This window comes from Podarcis muralis, chromosome 2 (genome assembly GCF_964188315.1).
Source record: "Podarcis muralis chromosome 2, rPodMur119.hap1.1, whole genome shotgun sequence".
Lineage (NCBI taxonomy): Eukaryota > Metazoa > Chordata > Lepidosauria > Squamata > Lacertidae > Podarcis > Podarcis muralis.
Genome location: NC_135656.1, coordinates 35731673 through 35751706, shown reverse-complemented (window position 1 = coordinate 35751706; position 20034 = coordinate 35731673). Strand labels below are relative to the sequence as shown.

The following is a 20034-nucleotide window of genomic DNA, read 5'->3' as shown; positions in this document are numbered from 1 at the left end:
TATCATTAGCCTTGCACTGGAAGCTCCACTGTATGTTTCATACGGCCACAGTTCAGTGTGGGGTGGTTGTGCAAGCATGTTTTTAAAACAGAGAAGGCATTCACATGTGCCACAACAGGAGCATTAATTCCAACTGATTCGCTGCAAGTCGGAATCACGCTATCAGCTGCTATGTGTGTGGGAAAACGGCACCATTTGTGCCTGCAGCAAGCTGTGCAAAGTTAATATAATTAAAACAGTTAAGCTGTCACAGATCTCTTTTATTAAAGGCAAAGTCAATGCAGTGGTGTGAACTGACCCCAAATGGCATCATTGAACGCATCCATTGGCAGAGTAAGCAGCCTGGGTCATCGTCTATTTAGGGGTGAAGGCGTCAGCTAAACAGGGTGCCCACCCCCAGGATAAAGCAAAATGGTTTGCGATAAGCAATACACTGACAGCCAAATCAACAGTGTTGCTAAACGGAAACCCACCAACAGCCAAAGCTGGACTGCTGCGAGAAGGAAGTCTTAGGAAAGAGCCAGTTCATGCGCTGGGCACATGACTGTGAGTTTGTCACTTGTCCACTTTGTGCCTCCTGGTGAACTCCTGTAATGTTTGAAGATTCACGTCTATAAACACGTGGGGGCAAACCATCCCCTTGTGACACAAGTCCATCAAGCACCTTTAAAGACATACATTGACCTTTCAAACTCTCTAGCAACTACTCAAGTGTACCTGAGAGGCAAATTTGTCTGCTGTGTAGGAGAAATGAGAACTTTCCATGCTGAGAAAACACACAGGCACAGCGGTATCTTCACTGTCAAGCTACATTCATAAATATCACAGGTCGCATCCACAGCATATATTTAAAGCACCACTATACCACGTCAACAGCCATAGCTTCCCCCAAAGAATTATGGGAACTGTAGTTTAAAGGTGCTGAGAAGAGAGCCCTATTCCCATCACTGAGCTACAATTCCCAGAGTTCCCTGGGAAGAAGGATTGGTTGTTTAAGCACTCTGAGAATTGTAGCACAGGTCTCCTAACTCTCAGCTCCCCTTAAATGACAGTTCCCAGGATTCTTTGGGGGAAGCCAAAGCTGTTCAAAGTGCTGTAACAGTGCTTTAAATATATGGTGTATTGGCAGTCTTTGAATCACAGAGATCTGCTTTACAGTGCAAGACATTGCCGCTAAACACAAGGCCAAAGTTAGAGCATATGCAACAGCCAGTTGCCTGGGACAACTGCAATTCTCGGAAGGTATTATCAATGCCGTTTTGTCTTGAGATGATCCTATACAAACATGCCAGTTTCAAACTAGGTTTACTGTGTTGAACAATTTATTTTGCTTTTGCCAGTCATGGGAAGGGGCAACTAGCTAAGCAGGGTCCCAAAGCCTCGCCTCTGGCGATTACTTTTGCCCTCACCCCCCCACTTAAGATTTTATGTAGGTCCATGGGGTGCTCAGTGCTCTTGTCAAGCACCTTTTGCTTTGTGGAATCTCAGAATATACATAGCTGTGTAAAAACAATAAAAATTCCAATGTTGCTCAACACATCTCAACAGCACTCCTACATATTAAATTCAATTATTCCACGTAGCCTAAACCACTTTCCATTTATCATTCCAATGGCCTCTGGCCACAATCCCTGAACCTCTGAAGCTGCTTCAGCCCCTCAGACATCACAAGGCGCTACTATTTTCTACGTGATTTGTGAGTCGCCCTGAAGGAGAGTAAGTAACTGCAACTCCACTGCATGGTTAACAATCAAAGCCTGCTATACCTGCAACACAGAATGAGAGCTCAATTTTTTTTATTAAAAAAAACCTTTAAAATGGCATTTATTTGGGAAATGGAGCATTTGTCCATATTTGCTTCTATTAGCCTAGAAACTGAGCTTTTCTGGGGTGTCAAGGCTGCAGCTGGACAAAGAAAAAAAGGAGGAAGGTTGGATGCATGCATGCATGCATGTGTGTGTGTGTGTGTGTGTAAGACAATCATTTTATTTTTTTAGTTTCCATTTGTCCCTTAATATAAAAATGTTTATCATACCCTGTTGCTGCTCATGCAGCATTCAGGGCAGTTCCCAACAATGTAAAATCGCATTACACTAGCACATAGTCAAACAGAAAAATAAAACAATAGGAGAGACAAAATAAACTATATTAACATCCATTTGAAAGCAGCAACAGCAGAGATCACAGGTAAAACTGACCATATGTATTTTTAAGTCTTTTGAAGTGTTTAGGCTACTTGCATTCTAACACATTTTTGTTCCTTCATATGCTCACCACCTGACCAAAGACTTTCGGCTGATCTTGGGAGAAGGAAAGTGACATCAAGTCTGGTTTCAATAGCTCTGAAATAAACCCTGAAATAGCTCCATTTACAGCACACCAAATGTAGCAGAAATAGCGCTGATTTACACATTATGAATGAGTGTTCATGCAAGCATTGACTAGAGCATATACGGCCACATGACCAGTACAGTGCAAAGAACTTATGACACCATGTATATCGTCTCACATAACACCTTGCTGTTCCCCTGAGCATGCAGAAGCATGCACGTGTGTGTGTGTGTGTGTGTGTGTGCGTGCGTGTGTGCGTGCGTGCAAAGAACTTTGAACCACAAATGAACACTGCATGATCTTGATGTATTAAAACAATGCTCAGTGGGCGGGGGTGGCTTCTAGGAGGAAGTCTGGACCTTTCATTATACGCTGGCTGTGGCCAATGCTACAAGCGCTACGATAACAGACATGCTTACACAGAATGCTACGAAAAGGCTCTGATTTCAGCTGGTCATTTATATAGCACTGACAATGTGCATAGTACAGAGCAAAGCAAAGCAAGCAACACACCCGCAGGTTCCTGCCCCAAGGAGATTACAATGTACAGTTCAACCTTGGGGAGATGAAGGCAGGGGGAGAAGAAAAGGGTGAGGCAAGAACAAAAGAAAGCAATCAAGATGCAAACTTAGGAACATGTTGCAGCACTGACACAGCCAGGGGGAAAAATATTATATTGTCCCAGCACAAAGAAAGCACACACAAAGCAGTCATGGCATCTTCACAATAGACAAAACTAAAGTGCCTAGAAACGTACAAAGCCACAAGCAAGCATCTTACGCCAGTGCTCCGTAAACATCCAGCGCACTTGATAACCTTAAATATTTTATAGTAAGCTGTAGTAGTAGGAAGGAGAAGATCCCCAAGCCACCCTTACAATCAAATGTGCGCACACCCACCCACCAATTTCTTTTGTCCACATCCAATTACGCAGTTGGCCTTGACATATATTCAAATGGAGCTTGGCTGTGTTTTTCAGAACTCAATAAACTAAGCAAATAGACAATCATCCTGGGTGCTGGAGGAACTACAGAAAACACAGAATACTTTGAGGTAGCTACTTGCTTGCCTTTACTCAATTCTGCGTTGCTCATTCACTTTAGTAGCCCAACTATTCTCCAACAGACAAGGCTGCTCGTGTTACCTCTACTACCTCTTGCCTACAAATATGTACCCTGCTTATCAATAAAACCATGCCCTAGGTAGGCTTACGAAGGTATAACAAAAAAAATAGAAATAAAGCTATAACCCAACAATGAGAGGTAGAGGAACATATAAGGAGAGGGATAAAACAACAACAACAAAACTGCTGCTAAATATATTTGTTAAATTTGCACCTTGCCCTTTCCACCCCATAGTGGCTCACAGTGAAATAAGGTCTGGGTAAAACGCACACACAAACATTTTTTTGCCAAGAGTCAAAAACACAAACCGTTAGGTGCCAAGCATACGGAGCTGCAGGGGAAACAATTCTGGAGTCAAGGTAGCACTAGACAGAAGGACCCAAAGTCTCAACCGCCAACCAGCCAATCTTGGCTGGTTAGGTCATCTGAAGGAAGAACTCCTCAGATGACCTCAAGGAATGGGCAAGTTTGTACAGGAATAGGCAGCCTTTGAGATACCATAAGCAAGGGCAGGGATACTATGGCCATCTAGAACTTGCTGGTCTACAACTCCCTTCATCCCTGAGCATTTCAACCTCTGGAGGGCCACAGGCTCCCCATTCCTTCCCTATACAGGGTGGGTTCATGTCTCATAGGTTACCAGCAGCATGTTGACTAAAGCCTCAGGACACACAACATAACGCTCTTGAAACTGGCAAGCTGTGCTCCAAATGGCCTGGTCATGTTGTGCGGATGCCTGATTATCGTCTTCCAAAGAAACTACTCTCTTCCGAACTTAAAAATGGAAAGCGTATTGCTGGTGGTCAATGAAAGAGGTTTAAAGAGTGTCTCAAGGCAAATCTAGAAAAATGTAGTATAAACACTGACAATTGGGAAACACTGGACTGCAAGCGCTCCAGTTGGAGAACAGCCTTTACCAAAGGTGTCATGGGCTTTGAAGACACTCGAACTCAGGATGCAAGGGAGAAACGTGCTAAGTGGAAGGCACGCTTGGCAAATCCACACCATGATCAACTCCCACCCAGAAAGCATGTGTGGATCCAGAATTGGCCACCACAGTCACTTATGAACTCATTTTTAAAACCGTGTTTATGGAAGACAATCTTACTTGGCTACGAGTGATCGCCAAAGAATAATAATAATAATAATAAAGAGGTCCCAGTAACCACAACCAAAGCTGGTGAAAAGAACTTCGTGCCATTTGGGTGTCCAAAAAGCAGGAGTATAACCTCAGATGAAACTCCAACCCTTGGATCAGACCATTAGCAGCACCTCCATCTTGTGTAGGCAAAATCTCAGTTTACCCCTTGTCCAGTTTATTACTGACCCCAAGACATAAGATCGCCACTTTACTACCATCGTTTTCGCTGGTGGAAAACAGCAGCAGAGAGGCACTAACTGAACCCAAGCCAGGAGGAACACCCAATTCTCCTCAATACAGACAAATTGGTAAATGCATCTGCAGACAAGGTGTCAGATATTCCTTACTGCACAGGTTATTTTCTTCTTTTCAGCAAGTTAATAAACCCAGTCTGTACCATTTCCACTTCTTCTAAATTATCTGCCTTTGAGGGGGGAAGTGGGTGGGTTTTTTGTTTTTTTAACTATTCATGACAAGTATATTTCATTCAAAATACTCTAGGCCAGCACTGGGCTGCCTCTTTTAGCAAAAAGTGCTGCAGTGTTGCACATTAAAATTGTCACACGTACATCAGCATGCAGATTAAGTGCAATTAAAGCATTCTGCTTGTTATTTTCAAAACTCTGGCAGACACAAAGATGTGATTTAAATGCATGTTGTTACACCGTGGCAATAACACAGAATCAGTTATTTTGTGCAGAATTTAGGACTCGGACCCTCATATTTATTTCAAGCAAGTTGCTAAATAGGTATGCTTGAAATTGTTTGTAGACAATGCCTGACAGTGGTTCAGAAACTGGTGAAATGGGAGAGGGCGGTTGTCACCGAGCCGAACTTCCAGAGATGAGGAAGAAGAGCTCAATGCCTCCCTTCCTGGGGCTACAAAAACAGTACAAAAGAAATATAATCAAATGGGCTTCGTTACACAGGTCACAGAATACAGGTTTTCTTGTGGCTGTGTTTTAAAACAGAGATTGTGAGGAAAGACGTGCACCAGGCTTCAGGAATATGTTTTGTCAGAGCAGAAGACACCTGGAAGCCAGTGGGATAATTACTGTATTGCTACAAGCAACTGCTTGTATAAAGCTGCCCCGAATCCCCTCAAACACACCCCTACTATCCTCTTGCTGCGGCCAGGAGGAAAAACCAGAAGTGATTACCAACTGAGTGACTGCAGGACTGCACACCTACTTTTAACACCCTCCCCAGCTGCATTGGAAAACCTGCCTCCATGGTCCAAGAGTCTAGGAAAGTGGACAGAACTATGCATTTATTTTTGGAGGCTGTCAAGATGCTGTTGGATTCCCCAGTGCCATGATTTGGAGGGCCACACATTCCCAGTCCCCATTTTAAAGGAAAACAAGAGTGCCTCTTGTTACCTACCAGCATTGTAGAATTCTACAGTGGTACCTCAGGTTAAGTACTTAATTCGTTCCAGAGGTCCGTACTTAACCTGAAACTGTTCTTAACCTGAAGCACCACTTTAGCTAATGGGGCCTCCTGCTGCTGCCGCGCCGCCGGAGCACAATTTCTGTTCTCATCCTGAAGCAAAGTTCTTAACCTGAAGCACTATTTCTGAAGCGTATGTAACCTGAAGTGTATGTAACCTGAGGTACCACTGTATTTCCCAAGGTACTCCCAAACCTCAAAGAGGTGGTGAATGTAAGTGAGAAGTCTGCCAGGCGAAGGGAGCACAAGAGCCAAGAACTATTTCAAGCCCCCCTGATTATCATAATTTCAGCCTCAACATGCTTACTTGCTTTGAAGTACTCCCTCTCTTTTTTTTTTTTAAAAAAATTCCTTTATATAAGAAAATCACAAGCATCAAAAATATACAAAAACAGAAGTGTCCATCCATTCTTACCACAACATTGAAAACACTTGAATTTTCAGCTTTTAAAATTATTGATCCTAACTGTTATAGGATCATAGAATTCTAGAGTTGAAAGGGATCGTGAGGGTCATCTAGGCCAACCCCCTGAAATGCAGGAATCTTTTTGCCCAACGTGGGGCTCGAGCCCTATATTTTTATATTTAATAAATTGCATGACTTTTACAGTGGCCAAAAAAACACAATCAATTTTCAGTGAATTCATCCCATCTTTGATTTTCTTCTTTCCTTATAACGTATCATTATTTAAGGGTTTGATGAACCAAGAGGATGTAGGGGGGGGTTAAATCTCTGCAATGACAGCTAAGTACCTCCCCAAATAATTGTCCATGTAGACTAAAGCAAGTGTTATATCCATGTGGTGCTCTAAGGCAGTGTTTCCCAACCTTGGGCCTCCAGCTGTTTTTGGACTACAATTCCCATCATCCCTAGCTAGCAAGACCAGTGGTCAGGGATGATGGGAATTGTAGTTCAAAAACAGCTGGAGGCCCAAGGTTGGGAAACACTGCTCTAAGGAGTGTTCACTGGGGAGTGTAGACAAGTGTGCAAAAAAGGAAGAAGAGAAGTGGGGCAGATGACTTGTAACCATGCTTGCTTGTGACACAACAGGGGGACAGTCCCTGCAGATTCCAGAAACAGACTGAAGAGCAGCCCAGGAAGAAGTCAAGTTTGCTTCCAGGTACTGCCTCATCTACATGTTAGGGCCCTGTCCTCTTAGGCTGCGCATACAGCAATACAGCATACATTTAAAACACAATGAAAGCACATGGCTTCCGCCAAATAATCCTGGGAAATGGTAGCTTGTTAAAAGCGTTGGAAACTGAAGCTCTGAGAAGGATAAGCTACAGTTCGTAGGGTTATGCAGCCTTCGGGTCACTTTCTGCTACCCTTGATTTCCAAGTACAGTGATACCTCGGGTTACATACGCTTCAGGTTACAGACTCCTCTAACTCAGAAATAGTACCTCGGGTTAAGAAATTTGCTTCAGGATGAGAACAGAAATCGTGCTCTGGCGGCACAACGGCAGCGGGAGGCCCCATTAGCTAAAGTGGTGCTTCAGGTTAAGAACAGTTTCAGGTTAAGAACGGACCTCCGGAACGAATTAAGTACTTAACCCGAGGTACCACTGTAGCTGAAAAATGGTAGGACTGAAGAGGGCAGGATGGGGAGAGCCCTGAACAGCATTCACTAAAAGGTAAAAAGGTCGTGGCCTTCGCTGCAGGAATGTGGGGGGTGCAGATTTTATTGTAGTTTTCGGACTAGAGTTTGCCTTTTCAGGCCATCTTAAAATAATTCCTCCTTTCTCCTGCAACTCTCTGTGTCACTACAGCACTACACTGTTCTGGAAAGTCTGATACTCTGGGATAGGTTCTTGGGATCAAAGAAGGCTTCAGGTGTTGGGGGTGGTGGTGAAATGGGTTAAAGATTACCTTCTCTCCTTTCTGCAACTGGAGATCTTCCAGGATCAAAGTTCCTCTGATGGGAACAAGTTAGTCATGCCCACTAATTTCAATGGGTCAATTCGGAGAATGACTAACCCTAGATCCAGGCCTCTAGATCCAGGCAGTAACATCTTAACACTGATATTGGGTCACTGAGTCACACACACACACCATGTTAAATGCTCTCCTCTGGTCTAAAGGACTGGCTAGGTCTATACATGGTTAGTTTTAAGTTATGCTTCATCACTCTAGAGACCATTCACTGCAATGGGAAAAACCTTTAAATACTCACAACCAAGCAATTACTTCCTTCTCTTCAGATGAAGTACCTAAACTAAAATTAGGAGATTTAATTCAATGTCTTTTCTTGGGAGTTTCCAAATTGCTAGCAGTTCAAAGGCAATGAAAGCACGCCCCAAGGCAGCTATCTGCCTCCAACACATGCAAGCACACATGGAATTTTGCCTCTGTAACCCCCACATACATGACCTGGTATACTGGTTGGATCAAGGGAACAGCTGTGCTGTTTTTTTACTTCATTTATTGCATATCTACAATGTCATATCCGTACAGCCTAAAGGCAGAGTCAGAAGTCAGAACCCCACATGCCGGCTTACAGCTCTTACATCTGTAACACAAAAACCTTGCACAAATACTATGCAAAGATTGAAAGATCATTAACCCCCCCATCTCTCTCCCCTCTCCCCCCCCCCAACTGCATAATGTCTATGACAACATTGTCTCATACCAAATGTAAACAAACTGTGACAATGCCTATGAATTGACTCTATGAATTGAAAGTAGAGACGCTGTATGTACTTTTTGGTTACACAAGTAAATTTTTAATAAAAATTCTTCATCATCATCATCTCTTAACCACTGGCCATGCTATCTGCAGCTAATGGGAGCACGCCTGGGTCTAGAGAACAGGCAGTAGTCACATCACTGAAGCTAAGCAGAGCTGGTTCTGGATGCAACTTGGATGGGAGGGCAGCGGGCTTTAAAGATGCCCACCACCCCCCGGAAGAAGATGTGGGGCCTGAGTACCATTAAGTCAGTAACTGGCCCAGGCAAGCAACCACCGAATTCAAGCCAAGTACTGTCACTAACTGCAAATAGAGGTGTGTGTATTGCAGGAACTTTTCCCCCCTTTTCACTAGAACCCTAAGGTTTACCAGTTGATTCTAAGTACAAAACAATGGGATGGGAAGCAGGCAAGCATTTGGAATTAAAAGAAGAGACTAATGCCAAGTTCCTGTTCAGGACAGGAATTTGTGTTTGGTACTAGAACGCAAGCTTGCAATCCTTCCACCCAAAATACCACCCCTGCTTTTCCTGAGCTTTCTTCAATTTGGCGGCCTAATGTAAAGTGGGTTGGGAGAGATCTGGACCTACGTACTTTTTGCTCATCTAAAGAAAGTAAAAAAAATAAATAGCTGTGATGGCCTATTAAAAATAAATAAATCCAACAACCACAGCAGGGAAAGGCCTTTATTAGGACCAACCCAAAGGGCACAAAACAGTGAGCAGGCTTTTGAGTTCCCCAAAGCTCTTCGTTGAGCAAAAGCAGTGGCCCGGGGAAGAGGAGAAAAGTTTGCATTGGCCTCAGTCTTAAGAGAGAATGTGGGAAGAGACAGCAGACTTAATTGGATTAGCCTACCCCAGGTGCTATGAAAGGTTTCAGATAACACCCAAGAAGTGCTAAGATAAAGGAACACACAATTCCTTATTTTTGAGAAGATAAAATCCAGCACCCGGGTCCCTGCCCATTCTGCTGATCTTTCTAAAACAGGGGTGGGTAACCTTTCTTCTTCTTTTTTTGCCTTTCTTTGTGGGCTTGGATACCAGCGGTGGGCAGAGCAGTGGTGGGCAGAGTCACTTTTAGCAATACAAAAGGCAGAGAGGTTTTTTTTACATATTCACACCTCTGTCCTCCTTCCAAGCAGACAAGAGGCATTATGCTCACAGATCAAAGACACATTCCAGACAGGTGAAAGTATTCCCAGGAATGGTCTCTGGCTTCAGGGACTGGGTGAGGCTAGGGGAGAGTTCCTGGTCAAATAGAGAGGCCCTTGAAGGCTGCATGAGGCCTGAGGTTCTCTGCTCTCTAAGGCAGAGGTCAGCAAACTTAACGCGCCTTGGGCCGGTGTCTCGCGCGGCGGGCTGGAGAGCGCGTGCCCATACGTGTGTGTACACGCTATTTCCGGGTCGAAGGAGGACCGGAAATAGCTTGTGCGCATGTGCACAGGCCTCCTTTGACCCGGATGTGCACCGGAAATAACGCTTGTGCATACGCAAATAACGCGTGCGCATGCACACAAGCTATTTCTGGTGCTCCTCCGACCTGGAAGTGGGCAGCTGTGCAGTGGCAGCGGGCCGGATAAACAAGTCCTTCGGGCCTTATCCAGCCCGCAGGCCTTAGTTTGGGGACCCCTGCTCTAAGGAGAGAGGAAGTGAAACAGCAGACTAGCATGGTGGCAGCACAGCAGTTGAGAAGACATGGATAGGGACACTCTTTGTTTCGGTGGCAGGGTGGTGCTGGTGTCAAGCAAACCAAGGGCTTGGCTTGTAGACCACAATGAGGAAGGAGGTGATGTCGGCAACCCAAGACTCTTTAAGCAGAACTAAGATGCCCCTTAACTGAACTGCCAAAAGAACAAAATAAAAATACACCAAGTTTCTCTCCACTCCACCCCCCCCCCCCCGAATTTTTGTTTTCTCTGGGGAGCCAGGGATTTCCCACTGGGCTTAAGCAGAAACATTGCTTCATATGCCCCACATGCTAGTGTTTCAACCAGAGAGAGGGGCTGGAAGCAAAGCAAAACACCACCCTCTAAAATCCAACATTTAAGATCCTGAAATGCCTCTGGGAAACGTAGATTACAAAAGGGGTTTCTGGGAGGGAATAGTCACACAGAACATCATGACTTGAGCACTAGTTTCCTGATTAATGTGTCACCGGTTATAGAGAGATTGGGGGAGGGGGGGGAATTGAAGATAGCCTTCCAAAGGAGACAGGATATCCTTTGTTTGCAATCTCTATTAAACTGCCCCTAGCGAATGCAGGAACTGTAAACTCCTTAATGCTTGGCAGTTGGGAGAAACATTCCAGGCCATGTAAAAATGGGCCCAGCTCGTGTCTCTTTAACGCAGCTATGATACGGCGACGCCTTGGCTTAAATCTACATCTCAGAAACAGTTTTTATGAATAAATGGAGCCCCGGCAAATCTGCAGTCTGCATGCTAATGAGAGAAATAAGGAATTTCAGAATGCCAGACAAGGAGAGCAGGAAGGAGGTTTTCCTCAGACTGCTGAATCTGTTTACTTCTATTGTTTTGGTTTGGTGCTGCTTTTCAAAGTGGCGTCTACCTGTCAGCGAGCGCTGGTGACTTGCTTTAAACACACACACACACAACATACAAATATAAGGATCAAAGAAAGGAGGGCAGAAGTGGATTTGCTGGCAATATGTGCAGAAGGGCACACAGCACCAAGAACTGGATATAAAACAGATTAAACAGGCTAAGCTCCCTGTAGCAGTCAGGCACTGAACTAGGCTCCCCCGCTGTGTGCTAAGCATTTCAAACACCTTGAATCAAATCTGAAATCCTACTTGCTTCTTTCAGACCGCTAGCTGAGCTGCAGAAGGGACTGCACAAGATGAAAGGGGTCCCGTCAAGATTCCAGCTTGGCTCCGGGTATGGACATGATTAGCCGAGACTCCTGGTGATCCCTGGAATGCTGTCTAGCTCCATGATGCAAAAAGGGCATCATCACCTTTCCCTTACTTACCCTTAGCAATGTCTCACACACCCAAATGACAAACCCTCAATGCTGCCTGGCTCCATTTGATGTGCTGCAAACCCCAGCTGCCAATCACAGGTAAACTGCCTTCTCCCCAAGTCAGACCTTGGAGTCCCGTCTAATCCAGTATTGTCTATTTGCTAGCTGGCAATAGTTCTCCAGGATTTCAGACTGGAGCCTCTCTCAGCTGTATTTGGAGATGGCAGCACTTGAAACACGGGAACTCTTGAATGCAACGCACATACCAGGGTTTGTCGTTTCCTATATGTGTCATACCTACTCACCTGGCATGAAACCTCACAATAAGATGACATCATGCAGATTAAGGTAATCAGGAGCCAGATTTCTGGCGGCAGACATATAATGCCTTCCAGCAAAGCTGGACTTTTTAAAGCCATATATTGGGACAGATGCATGGGGGAAGTGTGGGCTGTGCCCATGTGAAACATCCTACCTATATAATAAAAAGGCTGCTACTACTGGACCCAATAAAGGATCAAGATGGCATCTCCAGTGACTCTAATCCAGATGTGAGGCATCTTTGACCCTCCAAATGTTGCAGAACTACATCTCCCATCATGCCTGGCAATGCTTACCTAGGTTGATGGGAGCTGTAGTTCAACAAGATCTGGACAAATAAATAAAAAAATTGTCCAGTAGCACCTTAAAAAGGTAAAGGTACCCCTGCCCGTACGGGCCAGTCTTGACAGACTCTAGGGTTGTGCGCCCATCTCACTCTATAGGCCAGGGGCCAGCGCTGTCCGAAGACACTTCCGGGTCACGTGGCCAGCGTGACAAACTGCATCTGGTGAGCCAGCGCAGCACACGGAACACCATTTACCTTCCCGCCAGTAAGCGGTCCCTATTTATCTACTTGCACCCGGGGGTGCTTTCGAACTGCTAGGTTGGCAGGCGCTGGGACTGAGCAGCGGGAGCGCACGCCGCCGCGGGGATTCGAACCGCCGACCTTTCGATCGGCAAGCCCTAGGCACTGAGGCTTTTACCCACAGCGCCACCCGCGTCCTTAGAGACCAACTAAGTTTGTTCTGGGTATAAGCTTTCATGTGTATGCACACTTCTTCAGATACACACGAAAGCTTATACCCAAAACAAACTTAGTAGGTCTCTAAGGTGCAACTGAACAATTTATTAATTTTTTTCAACTGCATCAGACCAACACGGCTACCTACCTGAATCTACATCTGGACAGTGTTAGCTCAAATATATAAGCTAGGTGCCAAACGGCACCTTAAATCTGGGTTACAGTTGCCACAACAGAATGTCTATTTGCCAGGAGGTTGGACTGTGATCTCTGTAGCTTGCTCTTACAACAATTCACTTGTCCCAGCATGCAAGAAGGAGAACCACACTCAGTGGAAGTGGAAATAACTGTGGACTAAGGCAGAGGTTTTTAAACTGTGGGCGCCAACTCGGTGCCCAGAAATCTCCACGTAGTCACAATTGGACCCACATCAGTAGGAAAACATGCCTGGCTAATTTCTAACACTGCATCTGGAGGGCCAAAAGCCCCCCATACTTGCTTAACCAAAGGGTCAAGAGGCCTGTTTCATTTCCCCTTTTCCTGGAGAACTCGGCAAACTTTTTGTACACATTTTAACACTGCAACATAGGACCCCATTCCGCAGCCTCAAGTGCAGAATATCTAGGGTTAGCTGATTTATGATTTAGAGGTTTAATGTTACCAGGAGACAGGAAAGTCAACGAGGTCTCAGAGAACTTAGTAGGCCTCACCACTTGGGATGGGCTTGAATTCCTTGTAAGTCACATGTAAAGCGACTCAAGGACACTGCATCCAAGTTTTCAAGCAAACCTCTAAACACAAGAGATCTACTTTCACATTCAGGATTAAAAGAGCAAGCTTAAATTAGCTCACTGGCCACAGGGAACGTGTTCCAACAAACCTGGCAGTGGAATATGAATCAGGATTCCAGCTCTTGCCACCTCATACAGACCATTCCTCTTATACCACAGTTTATTTCCCAACATCTTGAATTTACTTGTCTATACTGTATTGCACAGCAAACCCCTGACAAAAAGAGGGAGGACTCTGCTGAAGGGGAAGAAAGAACCTAACACATGAACTTTGATAAGGCATTCATAAAATACTAGTGATAAGGCAAAACCAGAGCAATGATAAACAAAACCAGAGAGACGAGGACATTGTGAAGCCATATGGAGAGGGTGTGCGAGAAAAGATCCTTTAAACAGACTAAAGATACTTTAGAGCAGGGAGCTGTTAAATTGCATTTCGAAGAGAAAATGCTGATTCAATATTTTAATAAAATCTTGAATTATTCCAGGAATCAAAACAAGAGAGATATTTAACCCCAAAGTTATAACCTTGGCATGACAAACGGAAATTATCTTCTAAAAGCACGACAATTCTCCATCTTTGAGAACTCAGCTTTCCTTTGCTAAACTAATACAGACATTTCCTGATTATCATTAATACTTCTGTTAAACCGTGAAAGGGCTTTACACCCCCAAAGCCTTGTTTATTCCCGAAAACATTATTTGCATGCAAACCTCAGCTTCACTACCTGAAGAATCATGGAGCAGATGAGGTGACAGACTCTTCTCTGCCTGATATACTAAAGTCAGAGGAGACTTATATGTGGGGGTAGATGAACAAATAATCCAATCTGCTGCAAGACAGCTTCCTATGCTTCTGAAGTGCATTGTAAACCAGGTCATGCCCATTACACAAAAAAGACAAATGGAAAGGAACATTTGCTAAAGTTAACCTATCTCCAAGAAAACTGGGTCACACTGCTCATTGTAAATATATACAGTACAGAAGTAGATTAACAGAGTTTTCTTATTTATTTTTTTGTCATCTGGAGAATAGCAAACAGTGTCCACAAATTTCAGCCACTTACCATTTAAAATTTTGTTTTGTAAACAAAATACACCTGGGACAAAAAAAAAAAAAATAGCCAGCCCCCCCCCCCCAATCTACAGTCATACTTCGGGTTACGAACACTACGGATTGCGGACAGCACCGAACCCGGAAGTACCGGAATGGGTTACTTCCAGGTTTCGTCGCTCGCGCATACGTGCAAAATGACGTCGAGCGCATGCACAGAAGCGGCAAATCGTTTCACGCGCATGCACAGATGCAGCACTTCAGGCTGCGAATGGTGCGGGTTGTGAACATGCCTCCTGCATGGATCACATTCGCAACCCAAGGTATGACTGTACAGTGGTACCTCGGGTTAAGAACTTAATTCGTTCTGGAGGTCTGTTCTTAACCTGAAACTGTTCTTAACCTGAAGCACCACTTTAGCTAATGGGGCCTCCTGCTGCTGCGCCGCCAGAGCACGATTTCTGTTCTCATCCTGAAGCAAAGTTCTTAACCCGAGGTACTATTTCTGGGTTAGCGGAGTCTGTAACCTGAAGCGCATGTAACCCAAGGTACCACTGTACTGATTTTTGACACTGGGATGTGTTTCCCCCACCCAGGCCAATGTTAATCTATTGTGGTAAAATAAAAAATACTATCCAATTTTTTTCAAAGAAAAATTAACCCCCCTTCCCCAAAAAGCAGTTAGGTGCCCTTCCTCTGATAACACACACATCATGGCTTTTATTCTAGGACATTTTACCATCCCGACACACTTTAATCAGCTTGGAGTAAAAAAAACTACCCCATAAAACTTTCAATGTCCAATTATTAGTTTTCTTAACTCAACAAGCTGGTGGGGGCCATTGTGCATGTGATATTCCTTTCCAATATCAATAAAAGGAGTAAATGTGTGCAGTTGCATACATATGCAGTCATGTTCAAAACTTTCGTATTTTGGTATGTGCAATTGGGACAAAACATACATTTTCATGGGTTTCACAAGTGAAAGTGTGCACGTTTCCCCAACTCTTACACTCCCATTGGAAAGGTACATAAAACAACCTTAATTCTGTGACCAGAATGAATCATGGTTTAAAAGTCTTCTCTTCCCAAGATTAATCAGGGGTGACAGGCTCAGAATCTGTTCTACATGAAAACTTAAGGTTTAAGTACAGGGCTTATTTGGCAGTGGCCCCAAAGTTGCTAAACATCCTCTCCAGCTATGTCTAACCCTGTAGAACTTGAAAATGCACAAGAGTCTTTAACTGAGATTGTAAATATCCTAATTTACTTTTTTTTAAAGGAATGTTGTAATTATTTTCCATAAATCACTTTGTTAGGTTCTCCTGAGAAGCAGTACAAAAATGCCTTAAAAGGAGTAAGGCATGCACACAAATATCCATTTCAGGAAATTTTATGATACAGACCCTTCTAATGTTCCCAGCTGGATGTTTCCTATTAATTTTGTTGTTTTTACATTCTCATAACTTTATCATATGATTCACTTTAATCTATATTAAGGCCAGCCTGAGGAACAGAACTAAGAATCTAATGAGCACATCTAAAGGTAGAACACTACATAACTAAATTTGTGACCATTTGAATAAACAGGATCGCTCTTACATAGCTACACATTCTTACTGCAGCTAAAGCTTTACAGATATGGGCATGCAATAGCAATAACAAAACAAAACGCTTTGAAAATGTTCCCTAAATTCAAATGGAAAACTAGTAGGTTCTCGGGGTAATAAAATCTACGTTGCCCAAGTAGCAAGCAAACAGCATTAAAATTCCATGAGATATTTCTTCCCCAGTCTCCCCCCCCCCCACTTCTAAGGCTAGACATCAGTTTTAACAATGGCCAAGTAAGGGGGTGGGGGGGTGGGGGGGAGAGCTGCAGCTTAAGTCTCTATCTTCTATTATCCTAGCACACAGCACTGGTTTAGTTTCCTTTAAAAAAAAAACCCACTTCCTTTGCTTGCCAAAGAAACTTGCCCTCAGTCAAGGTCATGTAAAGTTTTGCTCAAGTTTAGACGAAACGTGCAGAGGCAGGGGGAATAAAAACCCAAACTTTGTCTGAATTTGCTCCTTCCCTCCAACCCTGAAGGTTTTCCAGTTATTCAAGAGCATAAACATAAGTAAGGTAGATTTATGTGAGCACAAAGGTTGGGGGCGGAGGGAGGAGAAGAGAGAAACAGAAGTCCATGTTTCCTGGCAGACATTTTGGCTCTTGTTTACATTTGCAGTCTGTGTGTTTCTCTTGTTGCAGAGCAATATGGCTGTCTGAAGAGCTGACAGCTTTGAATGCACAACCACTGCTGGCTGCAGGCTCGTGTTCCCCTCCCAGTATCAAAGGTTGTGTAAAATTATGCAGACGTTGCACATACAAGGCAAAAGAGTTCCTCCTCCTCATATTTACACGGTTTGACAAGTCAACTGCTGTTAATGAAGGGGGTGGTCTTTGATTTGTCGTTTAGAAGGTGCTTTCTAAGCTTATGGGGAAAGGACTAAGGCGGTTTTGTTCTGGGTTTATTTGTCCACAGAAGCAAGGAATATGCAAAGTGTTTCTCTTTTAAAAAAATAAATGGCACGCACTCACACACAAACACATACTCCAATTGCAAAATTTCACTTCAGCCCACAAGAAACAAAGATACTGTGAAGAACAGCGTGAACCTGAGAAGTTTGAGCTACTTACCATTTGGTGGTGGTGATGGGTGTTAGGAATGTTGGTTTCTTGAAAAAAAGCACTCAAAGCAGTCTAGGTTTAAAAAAAAACAACACAAGCCTACAATTAGAACAAGGGGCTACAGCCTGAACAAAATAAGTGAAGTTGGAGGGCAGGGATTAGCAGCAAGATTTTTGCAGCAATAAAAAGAAAAGGAGAAGACCTCCTGGCATGCTTCTTTCCCCCCTCCCCAAATACTTCAAGTGTCAGCAAATAATCTAAGTTGACAAACACAGGCCCGGTTTGGGCCCTTACATTCTTCAGCATTGGCTTGGGACACCTTTGAAATGTTAATTTGTCTTCCCTCTCCCTTTTGGGAGGGGAGAACAGGAACAACAACAACAAAAGAGACAGAAGAAAACCCAAAACAAACATAGCTTCCCCTGCCTTCAGTTTTCACAAGACAAGAGGTGTTCACACACACACCAAAAGCCTAGAAGAAGAGACTGAGGAATGTAAGGGAACATACACACACACCCCAATTGCAATTGGGGGTGGTTTCCTCTTTTTTTAAAAAAATGACAATCAAGTCAGAAATACAAGTGTTTGTTTAGATTTAGAACAACAAGAGGGGCAGGAAGAAGTATTGGCGCAAGGGGGCAGAAGGGACGAAAATTATAGTATAATTTATAATATAGTATAGTATAAACACTATATCTAGTGAAAGTGAACAAAGAGCCTTATTGCATCTGTGGTCAAGATGCTGGCTCAAACCAACCTTTCCCTGCTCTCCAGCCTTATTAACCAAAACAAAGAGCACACCTTTAAAGCAGTTCGGCTAGGCTGGGCAGAATTTGACCACGTTCCTCTTTAAAACAACGATGTTGCTATGTTTCACCATGCAAACCGCGTGTGTGTGTGTTAGGGTGCGAGAGATTACTAAACACAGGCCAAGCTTCGAAACTGATCCCACACCCCCTTCCCCGGTCGAGGGGAAAAAATGCCGTCGTCTCCTTGACACTTCTTTTCCGCAAGGGCCTGGTGGCCTAGTCAAGAAATAAATTACTATTAGGGGGATGGGGGCTAGATAAGCAGAATCTTTCTCCCCCCCCCCTAACTACCGCATGGCCTACTGGAGGTTTCAATTCTTAGAGCGATTCCGAGTTTCCCTTCAACTCGAAGCTTCATGGCTTTTGGAAATAGTTATTCCAACGATTGTTCCGACCATGCAGCAGCCGTTCTCTCCCGGCCTAACAATTACAATAATATAAATGTGCGTCCAACCCCCCCCTTTTTTTTTCTCTCTCCCACGACCAGCTGCAACAAGAGATTAGTCAACACGCAAAAAGGCCCAGCGCATTCCCAGCCCCGGAAGGCACTTACTACTCCGGGAGGAGGCAGTCGTTCTTTAAATGCCTTTGATGGGTTGTTTATTTATCTGTTGCCAGCAGAAATCCGCCGTCCCCCACCCCCCACTCCCGCGTTACACAAAAGGGTGCAGGATCTTTTTGAACGTCTGTGTGGTGCGGGGGAGGGGGGGTTTTGCTGAAAGCGAATCCACCACCACGGGCAACTGTTTCCGCCACCCGCCACCCTACTAAGAATTGGAGGTGGGGGGTTCGCGTTAATTTCCACCACCTTTCGCTCGTCGGCATTGCGGGTGGGGGGGGGAGGGGTGCCGCGTGGGTAAAAAAGAAGGGGTCTCAACGCACCTCGAACTGCCAGTGTGCCGCCTGCAGCAGCTGCTTTGCTTGATCCGCCGCACAGCCCGCAGCCAGCACGAACTGGTTGATCATGACCTGATGCCGAAGCTCCTCCATATTCACCGACATGGCGAGAGAAACGAAACCACAACAAGGGAGGGAGGGAGGGAGGAGGAGAGCCAAACACGGCGCCGGCGGTATGCGTGAGTGTTCCGGGGAGGGGAAAATCCACAAAGGATCCCTTCTTCTCCTCTTCCTCCCCAAAACTCCCAAGCCGCTTCTGTGTATCCGAAGCTTCAGAGCCGATGAATCGCCCCCTCGGCCTCCCCCTCCTGCTTCAATCGGCACGAACAAGGGTATGTTGATGTCCCCCTCCCGCCCCTCTCGTAGCTCCTCGGCAGCTAAAACACCACAAACAACAGCATCCAGGGGAGGAGCATGTGGAGAAAATCGGGGTGGGCAGCGGGGGAAGCCGGCGGTGTCTCAACGTTCTATTCCACGCTTCCCGAGGCCGCTGATTGGCCGCTGCAGTGTTCTCTGCGTGTATGAACGTTCGGTGCGAATCTTCCAGGCGCTGGATGTTTCTCTTTCTTTGTCCCGCCCCCTTCAACCCCATTGCTTGCATTTGATTGGAGGAAAGGAGCCACTAGGCTCCTTGCTTATTGGTTGGGTGCTATGTTTTGGCTGAGAGAGATGCTGTTATTGGTTAGGGTTTTTATCGTAAGGGGGAGGGTAAAACTATGCTCTTGTTTGAACTGAACTGGAAATTCTACTCCTTTTGTTGATTGGCTGCTCTGCTCCCCCTCCCGTTCTTTTTTCCACTGTTGTAAAAAAGAAGAAGAAAAAGAAGAAGGAAGAAGAAGAAAAAAAGGGTAGTTTGTAAAAGCCAAGTTCATTGACGAGCTTCACTGTAACCAGCATGCTCAGCTGGAAAAACAAGAAAGCACAGCAGTGATTCATTTCCTTTGAAAAGGCTGGTCATCCTGAAAACTAAAGTTATCACACAATAGAAAAAGATATAGATAAGATGCATGACCACTGTTGGAAACACAGTTTAGAACTT

The 20034-nt window shown here is 44.6% G+C and overlaps 1 protein-coding gene across 2 annotated transcripts in view; it reads right to left on the bottom strand.

The window, feature by feature from the left end:
- The window catches only part of UBALD2 (UBA like domain containing 2), a 31909-nt gene extending 12202 nt beyond the window's left edge, over positions 1-19707 (bottom strand). Inside the window, exons 1-2 of one of the 2 annotated variants that reach the window (XM_028716995.2) lie at positions 18981-19591; positions 17299-17361 (exon numbers count right to left, since the gene is read on the bottom strand). In XM_028716995.2, the coding sequence (XP_028572828.1) occupies positions 17299-17361; positions 18981-19100 (183 nt within the window). In that variant the 5' untranslated portion in view covers positions 19101-19591. Of the gene's footprint in view, positions 1-17298; positions 17362-18980 lie in introns of both variants that reach the window. The other variant, XM_028716996.2, reaches the window with a different exon arrangement.
- Between the last annotated feature and the right edge of the window lie 327 nt (positions 19708-20034).